The sequence below is a fragment of the Dermacentor variabilis genome, chromosome 3 (genome assembly GCF_050947875.1).
Source record: "Dermacentor variabilis isolate Ectoservices chromosome 3, ASM5094787v1, whole genome shotgun sequence".
NCBI lineage: Eukaryota > Metazoa > Arthropoda > Arachnida > Ixodida > Ixodidae > Dermacentor > Dermacentor variabilis.
Genome location: NC_134570.1, coordinates 58,185,839 through 58,209,027, shown reverse-complemented (window position 1 = coordinate 58,209,027; position 23,189 = coordinate 58,185,839). Strand labels below are relative to the sequence as shown.

General features: G+C 45.9%; 1 protein-coding gene across 1 annotated transcript in view; it reads right to left on the bottom strand.

Moving 5' to 3' along the window:
* The window catches only part of l(2)gl (LLGL domain-containing protein l(2)gl), a 58,157-nt gene that overhangs the window by 5,449 nt on the left and 29,519 nt on the right, over window positions 1-23,189 (bottom strand). The window contains exons 14-21 of the mRNA XM_075685265.1: window positions 22,834-23,009; window positions 22,326-22,414; window positions 21,763-21,910; window positions 14,688-14,884; window positions 12,703-12,819; window positions 8,334-8,485; window positions 5,961-6,187; window positions 1,015-1,431 (exon numbers count right to left, since the gene is read on the bottom strand). Coding sequence (XP_075541380.1) covers window positions 1,015-1,431; window positions 5,961-6,187; window positions 8,334-8,485; window positions 12,703-12,819; window positions 14,688-14,884; window positions 21,763-21,910; window positions 22,326-22,414; window positions 22,834-23,009 — 1,523 coding nt within the window. The remainder of the gene's footprint in view (window positions 1-1,014; window positions 1,432-5,960; window positions 6,188-8,333; window positions 8,486-12,702; window positions 12,820-14,687; window positions 14,885-21,762; window positions 21,911-22,325; window positions 22,415-22,833; window positions 23,010-23,189) is intronic.

Here is a 23,189-nt window from a genome sequence, read left to right as displayed (position 1 = left end):
GGCCCTTGTGCCACGCCTTTGGAGCATCCTGCCTAATGCAGTTCACTTGCCTTGGATGGTACAAACACAGCCTTGAAAATATTTTGTGAGCATAATTCACACCGTTACAATTGTGACTTCAGTTCGAAGAACCATATGCTGCCTCCAACGCCTTGATTTGTTGACAATTCACGAAGAAAGCCTTTCTTTCATATGCAGTCGGAAACTGCACTGAGAATTTTTTCTTTATTTTTTCTTGTCCTTTTTCGTTCAGATGCACAAAATATGTCTCGCTTCAGTGATAAAATTAGTACCACGCTGATATGATCCTGCATTGCACGATTTCCTGGTGCCAACGTTTAAGATTGAGAAAACAAAAAATGACCCATTACAGTTACGATTATTTTTTACTGGATAATACGTTCCTGAAAAACACAATATTTTGGCACCAACGTTCTGTACATCACCAAACTGCAATCTTATGATACCTTTTTCGGCCGCTAGATCCCATGTGAACAAAAGATGCGAGGCACATGAGATTTAGAGCAGAAGGCACCTGCCACAGCAGCTTCCCTGCAGTACGTGCCTACTCGTGACAAATTATAAAATGCCAGAACACGCTTGAGTTTCCTCTTCTGGTAATAGCAAATCAATTCGCAGGCCGTTGCATATTGCATTCACAGCTATCACCCTAACCCTACTGTGATAAGCATCTTGATCAATCTGATTCACATCATGTGTGGCAAAGTGTCATTGGAAGCATACTGCACACTTTCAATGGGTGATAACCACAAACGCGCTGCCGTTCCCTGCTGCAGGCAGTTGCAAGGTGAGAGTCATGTTTTGCTCTGGCAGCACTGTATTATGACGTCACCCACCAACCAGTTCCATTTCCTTTCAGTTTCCTGTTGCCATCTTAAAATGCTACACAACAGCAAGATGACAAAGCATGGTTTGGGACATTCAGCCTTCACCAGCCCATTTGTAGCCTAGCAAGTGCCTGCAAGGGCTACCACTACAAGAGCGTGCACAAACCTGTCTGGAGGGGAGTCCAGACCACCTTTGTCGTCGTCACCGCCTTCCGACAACTCCTCCTTTGGTGATGTCGGAGATGTGGCAGCAGAGGAGGACAACTCGGGCTTCTTCTCTGCAGACTCTATTGCTTCCTCGGACTTGGCTTCACTAGTTGTTGCAGCCTCGTCATTGGCTTCCTTCTGTTCCCCTCCCTCGGCGGCTGGTGCTGCGGGAGCTTTTGCTGTTGGTGCCTCTTCTTCCTTGCCCACCTGGGGTTCCTGGGGCTGTGGGGGTTGAGGCCGCACGCCTTCGGGCAGGTCCACCTGGCAGTGGGGGGCCACAAGCCGCTTGGCAGACAGGGAGAAGCGCTCAAACTCGCACGGCGAGCTCAGGTAGAAGCCTTCGCCGTCCTTGGTGAACACAAGGCTGCAGATGCCACTGGGTTACGGTGAGGTTAAAAAAGAAGTATTAGTTACGTATAGCAAAGCAAAAGAGAAAGAAAAAGGTATAATGAATATGCACACATTTAGTGCTGAATCAAGGAGTTGAACCACGCTTTAGGGAGGCTACTAAGCTGTTTTGGTGTTAAAAAATGAACGTTGCAGGTTTGTGTTGAATTTGGCTGGTTGGTTCATGATAAAGGAGGTAAAAACAGCACAAAGGACAGGACGAAAGCAGAGATGACGTATGCATGAAGTACAATGTTGCGGTACACTACTGTTCTGTGCGGTTTGGACAGCACCTATCACCAAAATTATGACAAACCGAAACGCATGGTGCAACTCCTGTAAAAAAAACAAGGGAAGTAGCAAGATCGTCTATTCTAGTGATGGCTAGTTCATTCACCTTAAAGATGGACCAGTACAACTAAAGAAATACAAAGAAACATGTCTTTTATTTGAAGGATGTCCTGGGGCACATGTTTGCTTTTTCATGCTTGTTTCGTTTCATTCAGAACGATTTGCCTGCATGGCTTGCTGACATTACCTGCTGCTGGATCATCTTGTTGGCATGATAACCTCGCGAACAGCTTGAAACATGGACATGAGGCAGCTTCCACTCTTGGCAGTGACACTGAGCTTCAGCTATGGTGTTCTTTAAAACTATGTATAGTCAAACTTCGATAACAAACATGGATATAACAAATTATTGGATATAGCAAAATAAATCTAGAATGCCTTTGGCTGATGTGAGCATGTGACAAGTGCAGAACCTCATTCACACGTTTTTGGAAAAAAAAAGGGGGGGGGAACGAACGTACTAACCGGGAAAACGTAAGACCTGAAGTAACTAAAAAAAATTTGACAGACTCAACTATTGTTGACATCTACGTAATGTGAATCATCATGCAGATCGTTCCGGCCCGAGATGCATTTTGCTGTTTTCCTATTGCGTGGTGTTTTAAAATGGTGACGAAAACCGAAACGAAATCAAGCTGGTGGGCGATGCCGGCTGCCACCAAAGTGAAAGGTGATGTCCACATTGCGCCGCTTGCAGCAATGAATGCCGGCGCATTTGAATTATCACCTATTAAAAGCGCGCGGTACGCTAACAATGGCACTATGCACCACGCACTGTAAAACAGATATGTGGAGATTAGGGATGGGCGTTCAGTGTTGGCAAATATTCGATTGAATTATTCTTTATTCATTATTTGCTTCAATTTGAATTCAAATATTCAATATCTTTGAATTACTTGGCACTCCCGAATAGGCAGCCGGAAGCCACGGCAGGCCAGTACATATAGACGTATTAGAGGCTATGCTTAAACGTTATGGCTGCCATACAACTGTCAATTTTAAAGGCTATATGTTTTTGCATTAAAGAGCCAGAAATGTGTGACGCAACAGAGCAAAAACGGCACTAGCGTCCAACCGAAACAAACTGGCAGAGTCCGCATGTACATAGCCATCAGCGGAAATAGTACACAACTGAAAACGCCAGAACGTTTCGTGCCTATTCATGCCATCAAAGCCTTTATTCTTGCGTTTACCGCCATGCATAACACCGTGTTGGCTGCAGGCTTTCCTAATTGCATAGTCGCCATCCGTGATCGCGTCGATAGCGGCCGCGGTTTCTTCCGAAGCAGTTGCATCAGAAAGTAGTTTCATACTCAATACGTGCTTCGGCCGCATACTTAAAAAAACTGCATAGTCGCCATCCGCGATCACATAGAGAGCAACTGCAGTTTTGTGTGCAGTTGATGCAGTGAACATTAGTTTCGGTCTGTCTCGGTGCCTTAGCAACCACAGAGTCACCGTTCATAATCGCGTCAATAGCGGCTGCGGCTTCCTCGGTAGTGATTGCGGCGAACGGTTTGTTTTGTTTTGACTCAGTGCAAAGCTGTCGAGGATGAGCACAGGCTACATCACAATGGACATGTGACCTGTTGGCAATCAGCTCACTGGTGAAGAAATAGTTGAGATTAACGCACACTAGTGCAACGTGTGTCACACATGATGGCGCGCGTCGCGGCTGTGCTGCAAAGGAAATTGCAAGCCCTCGGTCGCTGCTGCAAGAGCCGATCAGTCACGATATGAAGAGAATTGCAGCTTCAACACAGATTTTGTGCAAAATAGCAAAAGGATTTTCTCATGAATTTACTAATAAGAGTGGGTTGACATAGTAAGCACTTGCTTATTCTTTTCTGGATACTCTCGAAAATGCGACATTCTGTTCAATTGGACTCGGACATTTTTTTTTTTCGATCCCGTGAAATCTCACGAGGTTTTGCTGCAATATGCGATATATACTATTAAAACTATTCGATTTGAAATTATTTGACCAAATCACTATTTGCTTTGAATGTGCTTTGAGCCTCAAATTCACTATTCGCCCATCCCTAGTGAAGATGCTTATTTATCCAACAGGTTTGGCGGTGACAGCTGTGAATGCGGCATGCGACGACCCGGGCCAGAAATTTGCTGGTGCCATAATAAGAAAACGCTCACCGTCATTTTCACGTGCGACGGGTGGCTATGTGCTGTTCTCAATCACGCGCATCTCGCGAATTTTGTTTACATGGGATCCAGCGGCCGGAAAACATATCATACGATCACAGTTTGGTGACACACTAAATGTTTGTGTCGAAAAATTTTGCTTTCCGGGAACATATAAACTGGTAAAAATGATCGTATCTCTATTGGGTTACTTTTTGTGTTCTCGATTGCGAACGTTGGCGTCGAGAAAACGTACTTAACGGGAACATATCAACGAGGTTCTACTGTACATGCTTCTGACAAATATAGCATATAATGAAGGCATTTCCACGTCAAGTGTGACTTAGTTATGAAGAGGTTCAATTTCATTTATGTGATGTGATAAATGCATTTTTTTTACTCAGTCCAGGTTAGATGAATTCCTTACAAGATGATTATGTTTGCTTCTATTAAAACAACTTTTGTGTCTCAATACAAGCGTTTCCAGCAGGTTCCCTTACAAGACCATGTTTACAGTAATGACACTGCTTACAACATACCGCATGAAATCCAGCTTAGTGTCAATGGAAACATTTGAAATGCTCTTGAACTACAGTTCTTTCTTTCTTTTCTTTTTTTGGTTTACAATGAAACGTGTTAGAGAAATATCTAACCCTTTGAGGGTCAATGACGTAAATATACGGCGCCGCGAACGAAGCCCACAACGGTCGATGTCGTATATTTACGGCGCCGTCTGTACATTTAATAAGCGCGCCAATTTCCTAACCTTTTCTTTTCTGTCGTGTGCTGCCATTATGTGGGAATACAGTGAATTCGTGTGGCGCGCCTCCCTCCCTCGGTTTTCGTTGCATGGTTTGTTTTACGCTAGTTCGCTCCTACGCGTCTATATACTACCGCTCGTGCATTGGCGTGTGGGCGGCATTTTGGGCTTTGTTCCGCGGGCGATTTCAGCTTCTTGTGCTTGCAAAACTGATGGCTATCTCGTTACTAATCACTCAATGGGCGACTGCTTGTTTCTCGCTCGTTTAGTGCTCAAAGGGGTGCGCATAGGAACAATGTCGCCGTACATGCGTTTCCGTTGCTTCTTTTCTCTTTTTCTTAAGACTCAAGAAAACTAATTGCCTCTTGTTGGCGATAAGATTAGCGGAAGTTTGTCACACGTTTTGCTTTTTTGACGGGCACACAACCACACAGTTTTATTGAGTGCGCGCACCTATGCAGTTCGATTACGCTATCGATGTACATATTAGCGCAACAGCAGGAACATTTGAATCTTGCGAAATATTGTCGTGTGTGCATTTTCAAATCCTTGAACTAGAACAATGCATCAAATTTTCAATTCTTATAAGCTTATTTTCTTTTTTTACTGTTGTTATTCATGAATGAAGAATACATATACACCAACGCAAAATATTTTTTTCTCACTTTACAGTCACCCTAGAAAGATTACGGCAAATTTTTTAGAAATAACTCCCTAAGAAGAACTGGAATCTGCAATAAAAAAGATTGACCCTGGGAGGTAGCATATGGCAAAAAAAATCGACCCTCGAAGGGTTAAGCAACCATGCAGAGGCGATCCGACTCCTGACGTGTCCCCTCGCATTCATCTTCCCCATGGCCCGTATGGCTTTTCAGTGTTCAGTGTTCAGCTTCCTCGAATGAAAACTTTTTCTGTTTTAATTACGGGGGTCTTATGTGCCAAAACCACGATCCAATTATAGGGCACGCCGTAGTGGGGGGCTCCGGTTTAGTTCTGACCACCTGGGTTTCACGGTACACAAGTGTTTTTGCATTCCGTTGCCATCGGAATGCAAATACCACGGCCGGGACTGAACTAGCGACGTCGAAATGAGCAGCGACCCACCATGGCCATTGGACTATGACACACACGTGATGGCAGGACACTTAGCAAGCAGGCACCTGGGGAAACTACAGATTTTGTCAAGCCACTTGTCTTGTGGCTCACCGAGAGCCGAGAACAGCTACTGCTGCGAAAACTGTCACACACGTGGCCACACTCTCACTCACTTGATGTCCTCACGGCGCAGGCATCCCTCGAGCATCTGGCGGCGCAGGTCGGGGAGTGAGTGGAGCGCCACCTCACCCAAGTTTGAGAGCACCGCCAGGCAGTACTCCACGCGAGCAGGGTCGCTACGGCTCGGGAAGCGTGCTATGGCAGACTTGCGCAGCCGAGCTCCCTCGTGTGCCGTCAGTTTTAGCTTTCCAAACGGCTTCAAGCTTGGCAGTGTGAATACCTGCAACACAGAGAACACGCACGTGTAGAGAAAACTTGTGAACAATGAAAACAGCACTCCCAATATGTAGCGCCGAATCCAGTCATTTAAAATTGTGCAGTGCCGTCTACTTATAATGATACCACGTATAACAACATATCAGCCATGACGATGAGTCGATCTAAAAGTGTCAACTTATGTGTTGGGGCTATGAGAAAAAAAGAAAAACATTATTCACTGCATATTGGACACAACGATCGAAAGTTTGTTTTCTGGAAAGCATTTTCTTTGCAGAACAATCATGAAATTTGCATTGCTAAGTTCTCTTTAAACAAACGATGCTGAGATGAGGCGAAACGCTTGCCTACACGAGTTGGCACCTGCTGCCTTTACTGCACAGCACGTTCCACCCATGCATAGTTTACAAAAGCTATGGAGAGCCTCGCAAGACAGCGCAGTGTGCTACACGCTAGCGCGAGCTGCTTGGCGTCTGCATTGCCCAAGATCGTGCAAGCTTCCAGAGAAGAGAAAAGAAAAAGTGAAAGCAAATGGTGCTTGCACGCCTGTTCTATAGTCTCTCTCTCTCTCTCTCTCTCTCTCTCTCTCTCAGAGAAAGCAGATATGCACCTTGGAAGCAGCCCAAGAACAGCGGTAGGTGCGCCAATAAAGCGCAAAGCTGTGTCAACTGAGACGAAGCTGCAAATACTAGAAGACTCAAACAAGTACGAAGCTCACGCAGTTGATTATATAGACGATTCTGAATAATGGGAGTGCCGCGATCATGAAGGCTGGAACCAGTGGACATGCCGATCGACGGGAAAGGCGGGCTTTTTGCACCAGGGCTAAAGCCCCCATGGGTGAAATTAACACGGTGGAAGCCACTGAAATTACCGAGCTCTGGGACCACGTTGCTACTGACGATGAAACAGGTGGTACTTCGATGGAGGAAATTATGAGTGCAGATAGCACTGGATCGTTCTGCGAAGAGATCTCCGACGGGGCTATCGCTATCGCGACACACGGCGGTGTTGTGCGGCGGAGGCAACGAGATTGACAATGGCCCATCTCTGACGACGACCCCGATGTTCGCCCAAAGTGCACTGTCATCAAACAATTCGCTCATTGATTTCATGCACACCAAATTATTGCCGACAGTGTTCGCACAGCAGCTGGACACGATGCACACCGTGGTTTTGAAACTGAAACTTCAACGAAAGTAAGTGAAGATTTCTGACTGTTTCAGCACACATATTGCTTGACATGCTGTTTAGAAGTATAAATAAAATTTTTTTTTTCACAGCCTACTTTTTACAAAATCTATATTTTAGTCCAAGTGGCAAATTTGGTTTCGGAGCTACAAAGGTATGTTCGGCAGCTTTTTCTTTACGGCAGCCCACATATAGTGATGATCGGTTATAGAGATCGTCATTTTCTTTCTTTTTGATATCGTTATAAGTGGACTGCACTGTAACACCACACAAACAAGTAGAAGTGTCAATCCCAAATCTATGCCCATGATTTCAACAAAAAAGATGTACTAAGCAGGCAAGGCTCACAAGTTTGTTATGAACACCAGCAATCTTCACTGTGCATTCATATGTCAACAATGAAATGTATCAGAGTGAACGTCAGGTTTTAAAGAAACTTAGCTGGCATTAGAGACATTAGGTGCACAATGGTGGCAAAACCTGAATTCAGTGTTTAGAAACAACAGATTGTATCACCAGCATTATTTTCAACCGGAAACTTCCAGCCATTTATTGGGCCCAAAATGTACTAGCCAAGAACAACTGTACGATAACACTATGTTATGGTTTGCATGTTAGTGGAAGCCACAACATGATGTCCAACTAGGAAGCTTGGTCACGTGTAATTAGGCTCCCCTTTTCACCCACCGGATACACTAGGTTTGCAAGTAAACTGTATTTCATCTCCAAACAGCAAAATTTATGCCACCGCCTGCTCCAAAATGTAACGTAAGATGCAGTAACAAACCAGAAATATGATGCATTCAGTGGAAGTACATCATGTGGGAGTCTACCAACATTGCGCAAAACAGCACAAGATGCAGCAGCCGGTGAAATGCAGCGATCCAGAATGGGTGTTACACTGTGTAAAACCTTCGAGCTGCAACGTGGCACTGTCAATATCTGCACCAGAAGCTCACCTTCAGCTGCTCCTCAGAGCAAATGAGCACCCTCTGAGGCGGCACCAGGCCCTTGGGCTCCTCCTCAAACGGGTCCGATATGGGGTAGCCACGGGCATCAATGATGTGGATGGATATCACTGGAGCCTTGTGCTTCAGGTGGATCTCCTTGCCTGCAGGGAGCATAAGGGATGTTTCCAACAAGCACAGGACTGTGATTCACCTCCGAATAAGGCAAACTTGGCCATCCTGCGCAACCCATTCAGTTTAAAGGAGTAGTGGCACAAAACTTTAAAGTCAAAATAACTTGCGGGTTCGATTTCTGTGGACACACACACCTCTACAGAATATCAATAGCCAAGCGCAGGTTGATAAATATTTAAATTAAATTTTAAACTATGTGGAGCAGTCCACCAGATGGTGCAGAGCTCAACCAGGCAAACACAGACATAATACTGCAGTAACCAAGTGTATGTTACTTCACTGCTGGTGTAAATTTTCGGCAGCGGTAACCATGTAGCTGTTGAAAATTTGCGCAAGCAGCAAAGCAACATACACTTGATTACTGCAATACTAGCTCTGTGTTTGTCTGGTTGAGCTCTGCACCACCGGGTGGCTGCATTGCGCAGGCCGTTCACGTATGCACCTGCGCTGATATGGTAAAATGCTCAGTTCGTTTGCATTTATCAAATTGCAGGACAAGCTGAAACTCTCTAGTGAACGCATGCCGTTTGCTGTCCCCAAGGGCTCAGATCACCACAGGCACGTGCAAAACAGCTCTGAAGGCCAGTCAGTGCACCTATTAGGTGTGTCAGTGCTCATACTGTGACAGAAATGCGTGTATAATTAAAGAATGCATACTGTGTCCCATGACAGTAACCCCTTTCTGCTCTTGGTATGCTTCATCACAACACACTGAGTATGCTTGACTGCATAACAACACTTGATTCTTGCCATATTTGTTGCACTTTGAAGCAATTTGCAAGGATGACAAAGCCAAAGTCACCACCATTGCTGACAGCAGCAAATTCTGACAATGAAAAACACAGCTTCGAAAAGCAGGAAGCTTGGTCATGAACACAAAAGCAACTAAGCCTTAGTGTTGGTGTGGTGGCTATGGCGGCCAGCAGATTGGTGCGCGAAAGCGCTGGTTCAAAGCTGTGAGGTAATCAAGATGGAGGCAGCAGTGGCTTTGATAAGTGACATTTTGGACCTGAAGTCACGGAAAAAGTCAGAAAATTATATGCCAAAGGTTTCAGCTTTAAAAATTCAAACATCCCTATGCACTGGCTCTACAGGGTGCTGCAAAGGCATCCCAATTATTGGGCATGTCCAACGAATTGGGCATTAACTGTAACCCCCATGCACTGAAACGAACAAAGTTTTGTGTCTTAATTACAGGGTCATTAGTTACTGGTCACCATAGAAAAGATCCAAAAATTCTTTTTGTCAGTACTCCTTTAACACTAACGTGAAAGCAATCCTTTTTTCTCTTTTCTCTCTCTCTCTATTTGCTTTTTTTTCACAGAGCACGCGTACTGAGAGGCGCAGGGGCCCTTGTCGATATCTCCTACCACAACACGTTCCCTCTGTGTACAACACAAAGAGCTGCAAAAGTTCTGTATATCATCTTTCTGCTGGTATTGCTAGCTTTCCAGGTGCATAATTGCAGAGCATGCTTGTCTGCGTCATGGCGATGGTAGTGACTTCAAGTAGTGATGACAAGTGGGATAAGAACCACTGCACGCAGAGAACTGTGAGCTCTCGCTTCAATTTGAGGGCTCTCATTACGGTGCGTTAAGCTGTAACACTCGGCCTAGACAGCAGTGGCGGTGCGCCCTATACCCCACACTCATTCGCCATATTTGTTACCCACCTTTATGCCACTCCTTCAGTTACAGTGTTGTTATCTGTCTGAATGAATCGAGGAGCCACAAAATGAGAACTTTCAAGCAAGATCCTTTTTCAAAATCAGTAACAGCTGAAAAAATATTCGAGGACGCTTAAGCTTTGTCCTTAAGAGTGGAACACAATAGCGTTATCGGGCCCCGTTTGCATTGCCTTCTCATTCATTTGCCATGGTCTTGAGTCACATGGCTAATTACTACGAGAGCGCGCTCTGGCACTTTATGCCCTAAACGCTGACGTCATGACTCCTCCTAGTGGCATCCGCGAGCAGTGGAAGCAATCTGCTTCTGTCTAAATGTCACGCACACAGGCGTTCCTTCCCTCACGGCACGGTTGAGGTGCACACGGAGAAGTGAAACGGCTGCTTCACCTTTCATTTCCTCCAAAATAGAATTTTCATGCGATACAAGTGCATCCAATTGTCCAAATACAATGGACTATCGCAATCACCATAAATTTTGTATAATTACCTCATTCATAATTGGAATATTCATAATTACTCATGTACACATAAGTACATGTCTCCAACACACTTCATTAAGTCAAAGACAACAACCCACTCACTAGGTCCCCCTAGTATCCACACCTAGTGCCCGTGGCCACTAAGAAAAACTTTGAATGGCAACTGGAAACGAGGTTTATGTTTGAGTTTCCACCATGGCGTAGGAATATTATGAGAGGTGTGCGAACGGCGGCGCCTGGTCGTGCCGAGGGCATGCTGACAACTTGCGTGTGTTTTGGCCATCCTCCGAGGGGCGGCGCTTTGTGTTCGGGGCCGCCAGCTCATTCTAAAAATTGAAGCCACATCGACACCACACCATCGTTCGCGTTCGTTACACGCAGTTGCGAGCACTTCTGTTGTGCTTTGTACTGGTATGTATACGTGTGTTGCTTTCGCACGGTTTCTTGCAGTATGAATCATTTTGTGAACCCGTTCACCCGTTTCTTTCTCACCACGGCAATCGAAGCAAGCACAAGGCAAACAGTATGAAACGAGCGGTCAGGCGGGTCTGCATAACACCGGTTTCCCACGAGCATGTCACTGAAGGGGCTGCTCTCATTGGTCTCCGCAATTTGGGGCTCGCGTCCTTCCATCTCCCGCTTTGCGCTCGCTCTTTCATCTTTCGCTGTGCTTGTCCACCGATGGCCCCAAGAGGAGGGCACCATCTTACGGAAACTGCCTGAAGCGAATGCAAAACCGGTATGCTAGGACGGGCGCCGTTCACACACCTCTGATAATATTCCTACACTGTGGTTGCCATGCAACGTAATTATGTTTTCTTGCATATTCAAATTACAACCTGACAAATTCTGAGCAAGCACCCCCACCGGTGCAAGAGCACCCCAACTTCACTGCTAATTGCAAATTTCTGTGCCGTTGTGGAAAAGCACCCCCCCCCCCTTTTTCTCTGTACCCTTATCACGCACCGCACCCAGGCAACACTGGCCTGTCACATCCTGTTCACGAAAAGAAGTTCCCATGTCTGTTTTTTTTTTTTTCCTTCTTTTTTTTTCTTGAAGGCGCGTTGCTGTTAGCGACGCAGCAACTCGCCGCACGCCATTTGCAGTTCGTGGACCGCCGGCTGACAGCGGTCTTGCTGGGAAACGGCAAGATCTGCCTGTCGCACAGTACAGATGATCTTCCTGCGGTACAGCAACACGGCCACTCAGCGACAGAGTGGTCTGGCTATGCTCTGGTGTCCCGGCAGCTTTATCGCCTCTGACTGCTCGCCACCCATATCGTCGCTAGGCCTTTTCCGGTTTACTCCGAATCTGTAGCAGACGGCGCTGCAGAACAAACCGGGATACGTGGTTCGGGATGATTTTTCTCTAAATGGACAATGCCGCCAATGCCAACACCAACACCGGATTTTCTGCAACATGGGACCCTTAATGCTCTCACGTTAAAATGCAAACAGCAACCACCAGAAAATACGGCACAGGCAATGACTCTACGTACATGGGACCATGCAAAATTCTCTGGGAAAATGTGGTGACTAAAAAGACTAACGGCTCCTTGAATAAATCTCGAATAGAAAGGACTTACAATAACAAGTGCAGGCGCACACACAGCCACTGAAGCATGCACTTTTACACATCACTCACTGCTTCAGATGCACATTTGTGTGCTTACACCAGGCAAGCGGCAGATACGAAGCACCTTGTGCTTCCTGCAGTGCGGGATTGTGGAACCACCTGGCATGCACTTGACAAATGACAGCCTGTTGCCTCCAAGGTTTTTCTTCACACACTTCAGTCTTTCTTTATGAGTGATAAGACATATTACACGCAAGAGGCCTCAGACGAGATAACACTGAACAGTGCAAACGCCAAGCAAGGTGTCAAGCAAACTGTTGTGCGATCGGAGATCTCGGAGGCACACAAGATGCACAATAGCTTCAGACAAGGCACTTCACAACTACTTCAAACACAAAGCATAGCTTGCTTTCGTGTGCCAAAGTAACCTTTTTTAACGGCTTACCAAGGGTGCACTGAACTGGATCGGAGTCCCGCTTGTCGCTTGGGGGAAAAGCAAGGGTGTAAACAAAGATGGCACCAGCATTGGTGCCAGCCCAGAGGGTTGGTGTTGTTGCTGCATCTGAAACGAAAGAAAGAAAGACAAGTGATAAGAACCAGGAACTTGCAAGTACTCTAATTACAAATATGAATCGAACAGTGAATGTTCAACCAATTCAATCTGAGAATTATTTAATTTTTTTCTACAGCACCCTGTTGTACGTTTCTTAAAGGGATAGCCTGGAAAACGTAACCATGAGGAAGAGCGCAAATCGCCACAACACAATGTTAGGCACAGTCTGAATGGCTGCTAGTGCAGTTATTTGATGTTTCGGTGCTTATACTGTGACCAGGTACAGCACATGTACACGTAAATGTTGCTCATTTCTTCAATTTTCTTCAATCCACGTGGCAAACTCCGTTGGTGGAAATTGCCAACGCGGTGATGCTCTTGTCAACTGTATATACGGAGACGTCACTCTTGGCAAATTCAAGCAAGTCTCATCACCTCCAAGCGTAGTGTGAGCCAGAGCATTAATAGCGATTTTTTTTAAGCCACTTTAAGCCTAATAAATTTTTATTTTTTTGGTTGAACGAGTTTTTCGGACTGTTTGATTTTTCTGACTACTGTTTTTTACTCGAATCTAATGCACACTGTTTTTCCAGATAAAACGGGTGCGAAATTGCATGCGCATCAGAATTGCGTTACCATATCGCCGTCGGCATTTCAAAATGGCTGCCCCGTGTGCACTTTGAGCCCAGCAGCTGTAGCTCCCCCTATGTGCCGTAGTGCGTGTGCTTAGGTTAGTCCACCGTCAGCCTTCCCGTTTTCTGCGTTTGCTCTAACAGCATGAAAGTGCCGACTGCAAAGAGGCGCAGAGTTCATCACGATGCCACAATTGAAAGGAAAGTGATCCCGCGTGCGGAGATGGACGGTTATCGGGCTGCATCATGGGCGTTGGGAGTTCCTGAAACTTGCATGCGGGACTGGCGCAAACAGAAAAAAATGTTCTACTCCGGAGGCTGCACCGCCCCTATATTGAAAGCGATCTGCGATGGAGACAGAGCCTACGCATCTAGGCGCACCGTGCTGTGTTCTCGCTGCTTGGTTTCACTTTGAAGCGAGAGGCCACACACAACTCGCTCCTGCCGCCGTACTTCATTACTCCAGCGTTTTGATAAAAAGTTTCCGTGATCATCGAGTGAGACGTGTTCATGTTTCCTTGTGTGTGCGTAACACGATACCTGTTAATTTAGCTAGTAAGCGAATGTTTAGACATTTGTACGGCCAATAAAACTACCTTACTTTTTGCATAGCAGTCTACTAATTTGTCATCGAAATCGATGCTTCGTCTTTTGAGCGAAACTGCAACTTTTTTTATTTATTGCAATTTTAGAGCATTCGGAGTAAATATTTGTTTTTCCATATGACAGAAAGTTGTATTTCTGTATGAAAGAATGAGTTGTGCGGTACTGTAAAAGACTTGTCTTTCATTAAGTCACGGTAAAAGGCTGCGTGCTACAATCGAGGGCGGCTTTTTTTTTTACTTTCTTTTGGTCATGATAAATCGGTATGGGTTACAATCAAGGGCGCATTAGAATTGAGTAAATATGGTTTTTTTGGTCCCTGCGAGGTCTGAAAGATCAGTCAGTGACTGTAAATATTAGCAATGCACAGTATGAAATAGGACACAGACAAGAGAAAGTAGTGATGACAAGGGCAACTTCTTTTTTTTAGCAATTTCAAGCACTACGTCTACGGCAACCTAAACAGCAGTCCCTAAACTATTCACTTGCGTCGGATCAAGCTGCTTAAAAAGCTTATTTCTAAAAGGGTCTGTTGTAGCTCTACAACAGCACTTCCTCTTTTCAACTACCAGTAAATGTAGGGGGCCACACAAGAACAACAAGAAAAACTAGAAACGACAGGACATAGCCACCGGGACTCACTGTGAAGGATGAAGCTGCTGGAGAAGCAGAGACATCGGACCATGGACGAAAGGGCATCATCTGTGGAACGCGCTTCCACCTGGCGCTCGACAGGTTTGGCCTCCGACAGGGGTGAGCCGGGGTCGATGGCAGACTCGTTGTGCCGAGAAGCAGGGCTGGCCATGGCAGAAGACATGCTGCCTTCTTCCTCCCCTCTCCTGCGCAATACCTTGTGCGCTTTACCAAAACGTAGGGTAAGCAGCACTCTCTAAATTACCCTGCTTTTTGAGGTCTCGTCTAACACCTATTTCAGCTAAATTTCCAAGGCTGCAAAGGCAACACAGATTAAGCGTAAGTCTTTTGTTGAGCTGAATCCAGGCGCTGAATATGTCAGTGACGATGCCGGGTTGCTGACATCCAGTCTATATTCTATTGGCATGGCCCAGCCGGTGTAAGCTGATAGACATTTATTTATTCAAGGTATTTATTCAGAATATGTTTATCTACCTTTATCATTTTAAAAATGAAAGTTTTCCTAAGGCGACTCACTCGTTTGCTCAATGGTACATGTATGACTTTTTTTTTTATTTTTGTGCTAGGGTAATCAACTTTACTACATGTTCTAATGACAAGGAGATAAGGCATCCTGCCCAATTTTGTTGAGATTGGCATGCCAGTTCAAAAGTTTACTTTTGAACTGGCAGGTAAGTGGGCGATCTGATGCTATTCGGTTAAACAGCACTACCGTTTAGTACGTACTTTTTCAGAGCTCCAGCCCACTGCGGTTTAACGAAGTTTCATTGTATATTGAATCTGAACGGGATTACAGAAAAAGTTCGATATATAGGTAATTCGATCTATAATATTAAATTTTTTAAAAAATTTTCAATAGTATTTTACAGCTGTTTGGTGTATACAATAATTCGTTATATGTGGGTTCAATGTCTTCGGGCTGCAATGTACCGTATTTATTAGAATCTAGGCAGCTAGTTTCCTTTTTTTTTTTTTCAAATAATCTTATACCAAACTCTAGGGTCGGCTTGGATTCGAGGATATTAAATAACATCCCAGTTTGTAATTGAAAATGATAATAAATATGGTGCACAGCTGGTGCCAATAGAAAAGTCAGTATCGCAGCCACTACTAGCTGCGCCCGTAGCTAACTGAAGTACACAGGTGATGATGTCATTTTGGCCTGTAGCACATTGTCGTGTGGCATGGCGTGGTTGTACCACTATAGTGCCGCTTTCAAATGAAACGTTGTGCTAGCTGCACAGGCATAGACAAATGTTCAAGCCGTGCGGGACTGCAGCATCGTTGAGAGAAACATCCATCGTCGGAGGAGGCAACAGGAGATGCTTTTTGAGTGTGCCGCAACGAGGAGATGACAGCGATAAGGAAGATAAGTGGCACTATAACAGAGAGGAGCTGTTCACTGAGATCGTGCTGCGTTTCCACGCGTACGAGCCTTGCCACACTGTCTGCACATGCGTGGGCGCTCAGACGTGAGCTTGCGCATGTCCACAAGCGTACGAGGCTGGCAGCAATGACGAGGCTGAGTCAGCTCAGCATGTTCATATTAAATAAATGCTGTTTTCATTTTGTGAACGCTGCCCTCACTTTCTTGTTCGACCTACACTCAAGTAACTTTTTTTTTTTTTGACATTCAGGGCCAGCTTAGAATTAGGGCTGGCCTAGACTTGACTAAATATGGCATAACCTGAGCATATACTATCAATATAATCTTGGCAAAGTCGCAGGGCTGGCAATTGTCCAATTTTCTTATCGGCAACTTTTAAATAGCGCCTAAGCTGACAATGCATGCGATGGGCGGTGAGCGGTAGTGACGCGGATATGGCGAAAGTCCCAGAACCGTACATGACTGTTGATCATTCAGTGCTTGGTTTGTCGAAGTCGCAGAGTCTGTATGCTCGCTCAGTGAACCCAAACTATACGCCAGTCTGCTGCTGGTGAGCCAAGCTAACGCGCGATGCGCTCTGCTCAAGTGGCTCCAGCATGAGACGGACGACGTTCTATTCCAGCACCAGCCACGCTAGACCGTGTAGTGCCCAATTTTCGCGGACGTACGTAACTGCACCGCGCACAAATTACGATCGCATTACACCGGGCTATACGTGCCGTGCACACGGACAGACGGGCCACTGGTGGTGGCCTTGCGCAGAACACACGGGAGAGGGGCCTCGCGCGCCGTAGTTTGTTGTGTCGTTGATCGTGCTTCTCTGTCTTATTCACGTTTTCAGAGCAAGATAGGCAACACCATTCGCACCTGTGGGGTGGCCAAAGCTTCAGGGAATGTCGAAGAAGAATTGTTGCAGGGTGGGGGCTCAAATACCGGTGAAAACGTGCCGGCGATGCGGTTCTAATCATTCCCGGCAAAGCCTCATCAGCGGGAGCAACGGTAGCAAAAATGGATTGTCGCTTCGAAGAGAAATTTCTTGTTCTCATCCTTTCCTTTGTCTCGTCGGTGTTTTTTTACACTCGATCATAGTTAGACGCGGCAGCAACGAAGTTCCTCTGCAGTGCAGCATGAGGTTTAAAGGGACACTAAAGGTTACCAGAAAGTCAAGTCAAAGTGGTAGAGCAATGTTCAAAAACGTCTAAGGCGTCAATCTAATCGCGAACAGAGCTTTAGTAACCGAGAAATTGAGGTAAATGCATGACACGATTTGAGACCCCCCAGCGACATTCAGGTACTAGCCCGATGACGAAAGCACTCCTAATAATTTGTGTTACTAATACTCAACTACTCGTATTAAAATATCATTTCATTCGATTATAAGACGGAAGAAAGTGCTACTTGTCTACGTCTATTCGATTCTAAGAAAAAATAACATTTTGACGTTACCCTTCAGTAGTATGGGTGGTCGAAAGGTTTCGTTTTCGCTCGACTCTGCGCCCTCGACTCTACGCCGCGCAAGCTTTGGAGTTTCAGTAGTTTCGTTATCGCGTCGTGCTGTGCGGGTTCTGCTGGCTCGCGAAACTTTCATTTTGAACAAGCAGTGAGAATGCCACGTCCTTGTGATGTCGTGGGAAGCCCTCGCTGCTTTCCCGCTCCGAAGAGCCGGTGTCGAGGCCACCGTCGTAGTACGCAACGACGCCGGCAGCGCGAGCCCTCAGCAGCAGGTCGCGCTCGTCAGTGCTCAAATCGCTGAAGTTGAGCCCAGCATCGCGAGCCAATCTGTAGTTGTCAGGGTCCATTGTGACGAGCGTCGAAGTTTGCGTCATAGAATAAAGTACCAGCTTATGGTCGCGCGTTTTTACTTCCGCTAGCCACCATACTCCCGCTTTCACTCTGCTGTCGGCTCTGTCTTGGCTCTGTTTCTGGCCGCGTGTTTGCGTTTTGCGCAGAAAAGCCGTAGCGCCGTCTGCTGACGCCGTTCTACTCACCGATGGTGCAACGTCACTATGAGACCATGATGTCAGTGCTCCTCAATCGGAGGGCGGGCGATTTGAACTGCGCTAGAGGTACGCGGACGCTTCAGAACGCATTTTCTCATTAGTCTCTCCTTGGCACGAAACAAGCGTTTCGAGGTTTCTGGGATGGTATTTCAACAGTCCACGTTCACTTAATAGTAACCTTTAATGTCCCTTTAAAGGCATTTCGCTGAAGTTCGGAATGCTGTTTGCCGCTTATATTGTTTTCCACTTCTTTACCGCTTTGCGCCAGCTAGGCAGCACGACTGCACGAGCACATTACGTTGTATGTTAAAGCTACTGAAGTTTGCAAGAACTGAAATTGTTGGTTTCATGTGGCACGGTAAATCCTCGCACCAGCTGTCACACACTTGATGTTTTTACATCTATTTTATGCGTGGCTTTGCACATGTTTAACTGTTGCTAGTTTCTCCATGCATAACTCTTGTCGATTCTTTTGAGCTGCGAAGTTTTCACCCTGCTTTGTTTGTAAAGGGTATAAGTCACGCTGTGTCTTATCGGAATGATACCAAGGAAGTGCTTCTTTAACAGCTTTATTCTTTTCGCCCGAGGGCATCTTAGATATTGTTTGCGTTTTTGGAAATGTGTTTAGAAAATAGGTAGTTCAGGGCGAGAATTGCTAATAGCTGCTGCATATGGTAATTTTGTTTCATTTCTCGCTGAAAGTAAGCGTCCCATTTGGGAAGTCATCACATCTCGATGCTGCCTGAACAAACTTAACACGCCGAGTGATTTGTTTGTTTCACAACGTAGTCCCTTCTTGCATGTGAGTTTTGTACTCCACTGAATTCTTTCTTATACTTTCGCTGCAGACGACTAAACCAGGCCTTGCCGCCAGCGCTCATCTACTTTGACTGGCGCTGCTCTGCCTTTAAATATATCATGTGGCACCTCTCTCTAGTAATATAAAAAAGTACTGAAAAGTTAGTCAGTCTTTAGCTTTGTACGTTTCCAAGCAGCTCCCTTGGGGAATTTAAAATTGCACAAACTGTAGCAGGAATGGTAGTTCATCGCCGTATGCAGCAGAATTGCATCGGTGGTACAGCACTAACACGCGCTTTTATTAACCCGTGTGTTTGGTGACTTCGTTGGCTAGTGTACGCGTTTCCATCAATAAATTGGCAATTGCTCTTCTTGAGGCAACTTTGACTGCACTTAATCGGCGATGTCACATGTATTCATCGGCAGAAAAATCACAACGGCATATGCAGAGATTGCACCGTGCGGATTTGTTTGATATAAGTCTGCTCTAACAACAGGTGCTTATTATTCAGGTACAGAAGCAGCATTGCAGCAAGGGTAGAATAAAAAAAACCATCGAGAGATCGCATCACTCAACAAAATTTATCGGCTAGTGAACATGAGCTCCACGTCATGTAAATGGGGTTCACGGCGTTTGTCTGCGGGACACACCTTGCACGTATGTGGACTATGTTGTCCCAAACACCGGTAACATCATGTTCATACCCGCTCGCACAGAGGTCACCATCTCCCCTACAGCTGTCACTGCAGAAGAAGCAGCCTGGCACCCGAACAAAGGAGAAATCGCAGCCGCAAACTTCAGCCATCCTTGCTGCAAAGGGTTGTCGTCTGCTACTGCTCCCGCGTGTACTGTTGGAAGCGTCCGCTAGGTGGTTTTCAGTGGCGCCTCTATAGGCGGTGCACGAGGCTTATATCCTTGCTTTTAGCTTGGTCAACCCAACGCGCTCTTCATCTCCGAGTGGAGCCGGAATGCATCGAGGCTCTATAGACAACCAGATATAGAAAAACGGCCTGATACAGAGAATATTTTGCATTGTAGGCATGAAACAGCATGGGCACTGCGCATGAAGCAGCAAGCCGAATAAACTACAGTCGAACCCCGCTACAACAAACGCCACTTCAACGAAATATTTCCAATTCCCCGTCAGCTAGCCATAGAAGTCAATGCAAAAAAGTTCTCGCCACAATGAACAATTTTTCGGGCTTGTTTTCACTTCAACGAAATTTTTGCTCGGTTGAGCTGGGCTTTAAAATTTGTTTTGAGATAAAATAAACATAACCCCAATCGTCTGCAATTTTTCGAACACCCACGCCGCTTAGGTACACCGAAAATGTGCGGCCACTGCACCGTCGCCAATAAACAAACTCATGGAGGGGCACCATTGTTTGGTGATGATGACGATGTGGCTAGCCGCCTTGCGACAAGACGCCGGCCCACTCTGCCAAGCGGGAGCCATAGCGAATCCGTATGCATCCTAGGTCACGCAATCGCTGGAGCAACGCGGTGACGCAGATTTTCATTTGTGCTTGTGCGCTCGGCCAGCACGGCAACAAAGCGGAAGTTTCTTTCCTTGGAAGTGAAGGCGCGAATCATCAGCGAGGCTTCGAGCAGCAGAAAAAAAGGAGACGTTGCACCACAGTTCGGCATCTCCAACAGCACGCTGTCGACAATTTTGAAGTCGAAGGACATGATCACCAGTGCTCTTTCTTCGGGGGCGTCCGCCAAACGGAAGAAGTTGACTCAAGCTGCACACGAGGATCTTGAGAAGGCGTTGTTTACATGATTCCTCGACATGCGTGCCAAGAAAATACCAATCAGCAGAAGCGGCGACCCAGCGCAGCATAATTGAATATTGCCTTGCGCCACGGGCTTTATGCCTGAGGCTAAAATGACGAACAACTTGACAACGGGCGAGGAAGACGACCATTTTGGAGTGCAGCCACCCTCTACAGAAGTTATGGCGGCGTGGGCAGCACTTCGAGACACCGGAAATGTACCAACGGACGTCATCATAGATGAGTACACTGCCGTTGACGCGGACGTAATTGTTCATGAAGAGTTGAACGACGAAGAGGTCCGCCGTAACGACGCGTCGTCAGATGATGAAAGTGATGCACAAGATGCATCGGCCCCGCCTCGTGCACTGGATGTAATGGACGCTTTTGACGTCATATGTAATTTCATTGGCACCCACGATGACGATGTCGCAATGCAGCTGCTGACTGAGTGCGAACATCGCACCACGGCTATGATGACCAAAGGACGGAGGCAAACAAAGATGACAGACTTTTTTTTTGGAAATAAATTATGTTTGCGAGTGTGTAGTCAAATTTTACAGTGTTTTGGGGCAAATTTTGCCACAACGAAATTTTCACTTCAACGAAATTTTTCGCGCGTCCCGCGAGTTTCGACTGTAACTTAGTGGCTAGCAGACATGTGCGACCTGTTCGCTGATACACGGGAACCATATACAAGCAAGGGAAGCAGACGACTAAGGCATTGGTTCTCCAGTCTAAATAGTATGTCACTTCTGGCGAGTGATAATGGCGGCATATTTTTTCAGTTTTGGTATGAAAAACATCGATTTTTTTGCAAACATTTTGTGAAGCACACACTTTTTATGCGAACCAAAATTTCATTGCAGTTGGCCTTTAAGTGAACTAGCTGGGCCTGGCCTTAAGCTTCCAGGTACAACACACAAATATAGGAGACAAGCCAATGAACCTTATTTCGGTTTTCACAATGAGTCAGGCTCCCAAATCAAAGCAAATTAAATTCAGAACTCCCTATTTTAGTGCTTACAACTAATGCAGGAACATGTCATGCAATTAGACAGTCAAAATCCTTGCGCATGTTGCATGCTGCTTAATGACGCACCTGGGCCTCCGGCTCTCTGGCGATTTAGTCATGGACTTGTCCTTCCGGCCTCTCTGGGAACGACCCTTGCGCAGACGACGGAATGACTCACGCAAGGACTTCTTGAAGGACTTCCGGCGGGACATCATATCGCCTGATGCGGCCAGGTCTGCGTAAACACAAAAATAAATCGTAACAAGAAAGGTGTGAATACAGAATACATTTCAAATTATATTTCTTATGATTACTGGCCAGAGCCAGAGGCTGTGTTTTCTAAGGTATAACCTTATTAAGATATTATAACCTTCTAAGGTATTATACCTTACTTTCTTATACCTTATCATCTCTATAACTCAATTTAAAAAAGAAATAGCTTCCCCCTATGCTTTCCTTGGCTTCATATGGTTTGTGGCTAGCAAAAAACAAGCCCCTATTTGGCTCTTCTCATTCGCGGCTCTGCTTCGCATTCATAAGAGAAAAGAAGCTGTTCAAAAATAGTGAAATGAAATGCCAGAATATGCAAAGACGGCTCTCTCAGGTGTTCAATATAGGAACAGCTCCTCTCAGAGCAAAACGACACCTACCGTGCGGGTTCAGCGTGCACTTCGAGACAACCACTTTCTTCTGTACAAAGTCCAGGACACCGAACCCATGGGCTGTTCCAGCGGCAATACTGCAAAAGAAAGAAGGCACCAAACACGTCGTGTGGCCATAATTTGGCAGACACAACTTGACAAAAGCGTATGCTGTTTTCCTTAAAACATTCGCAAGTATTCACAGGACTGTGCTCAATACAGCCAAACAAGGCGAACACTATTTTCTATCAGCAGTGGCGATGTCCTGAAGTGTAACATACATTTGAGTCTCGCAACAATGAAGTCGCACCTTATATGAAAATACCTTCATTATATCCGATATTAGCTATGAGCAACTACTTATTGCAAGCTTATATCTGAGAGAAAAATTTTTGAGAACTATGTCGTAGCGGGTGGGGGTGGGGGAGGTATAGCATATGGAGGTCTTTACAGTACAGCCCTATCCACATGCGGCTGTCATATTTGGCAAAGAGAAACGCACGCCTTTCGCACTTACAGGCCCCACTTGGAGTGCAGTGCCAGGGCAGTAACTCCAGCAGGTGGCGCTAGCTGCAGCACAAGGTCTGGGTGGAAGCCAGCCTCGGACTTGGCAGCGCAGTTCTTCACTTGCAGAGCATCATGGCCCTTCCACACAAAGCTGTCACGGTCGCCCACAAAATTCAGCTGCACAGCCTGCAGGAGGGATTGTTGTTGTTGTTATTATTATTAACCATGTCAACATATGTAAACACGATGTGGACAGAAAGAGAAACGGGCTAGCCGTTGTGTTCTGAATAAGACACCGCTCCCAACCGCACGAAAATAAAAACAAGAGAAGAGGAAGGCGCAGCACATCACATTGCACACACGAGT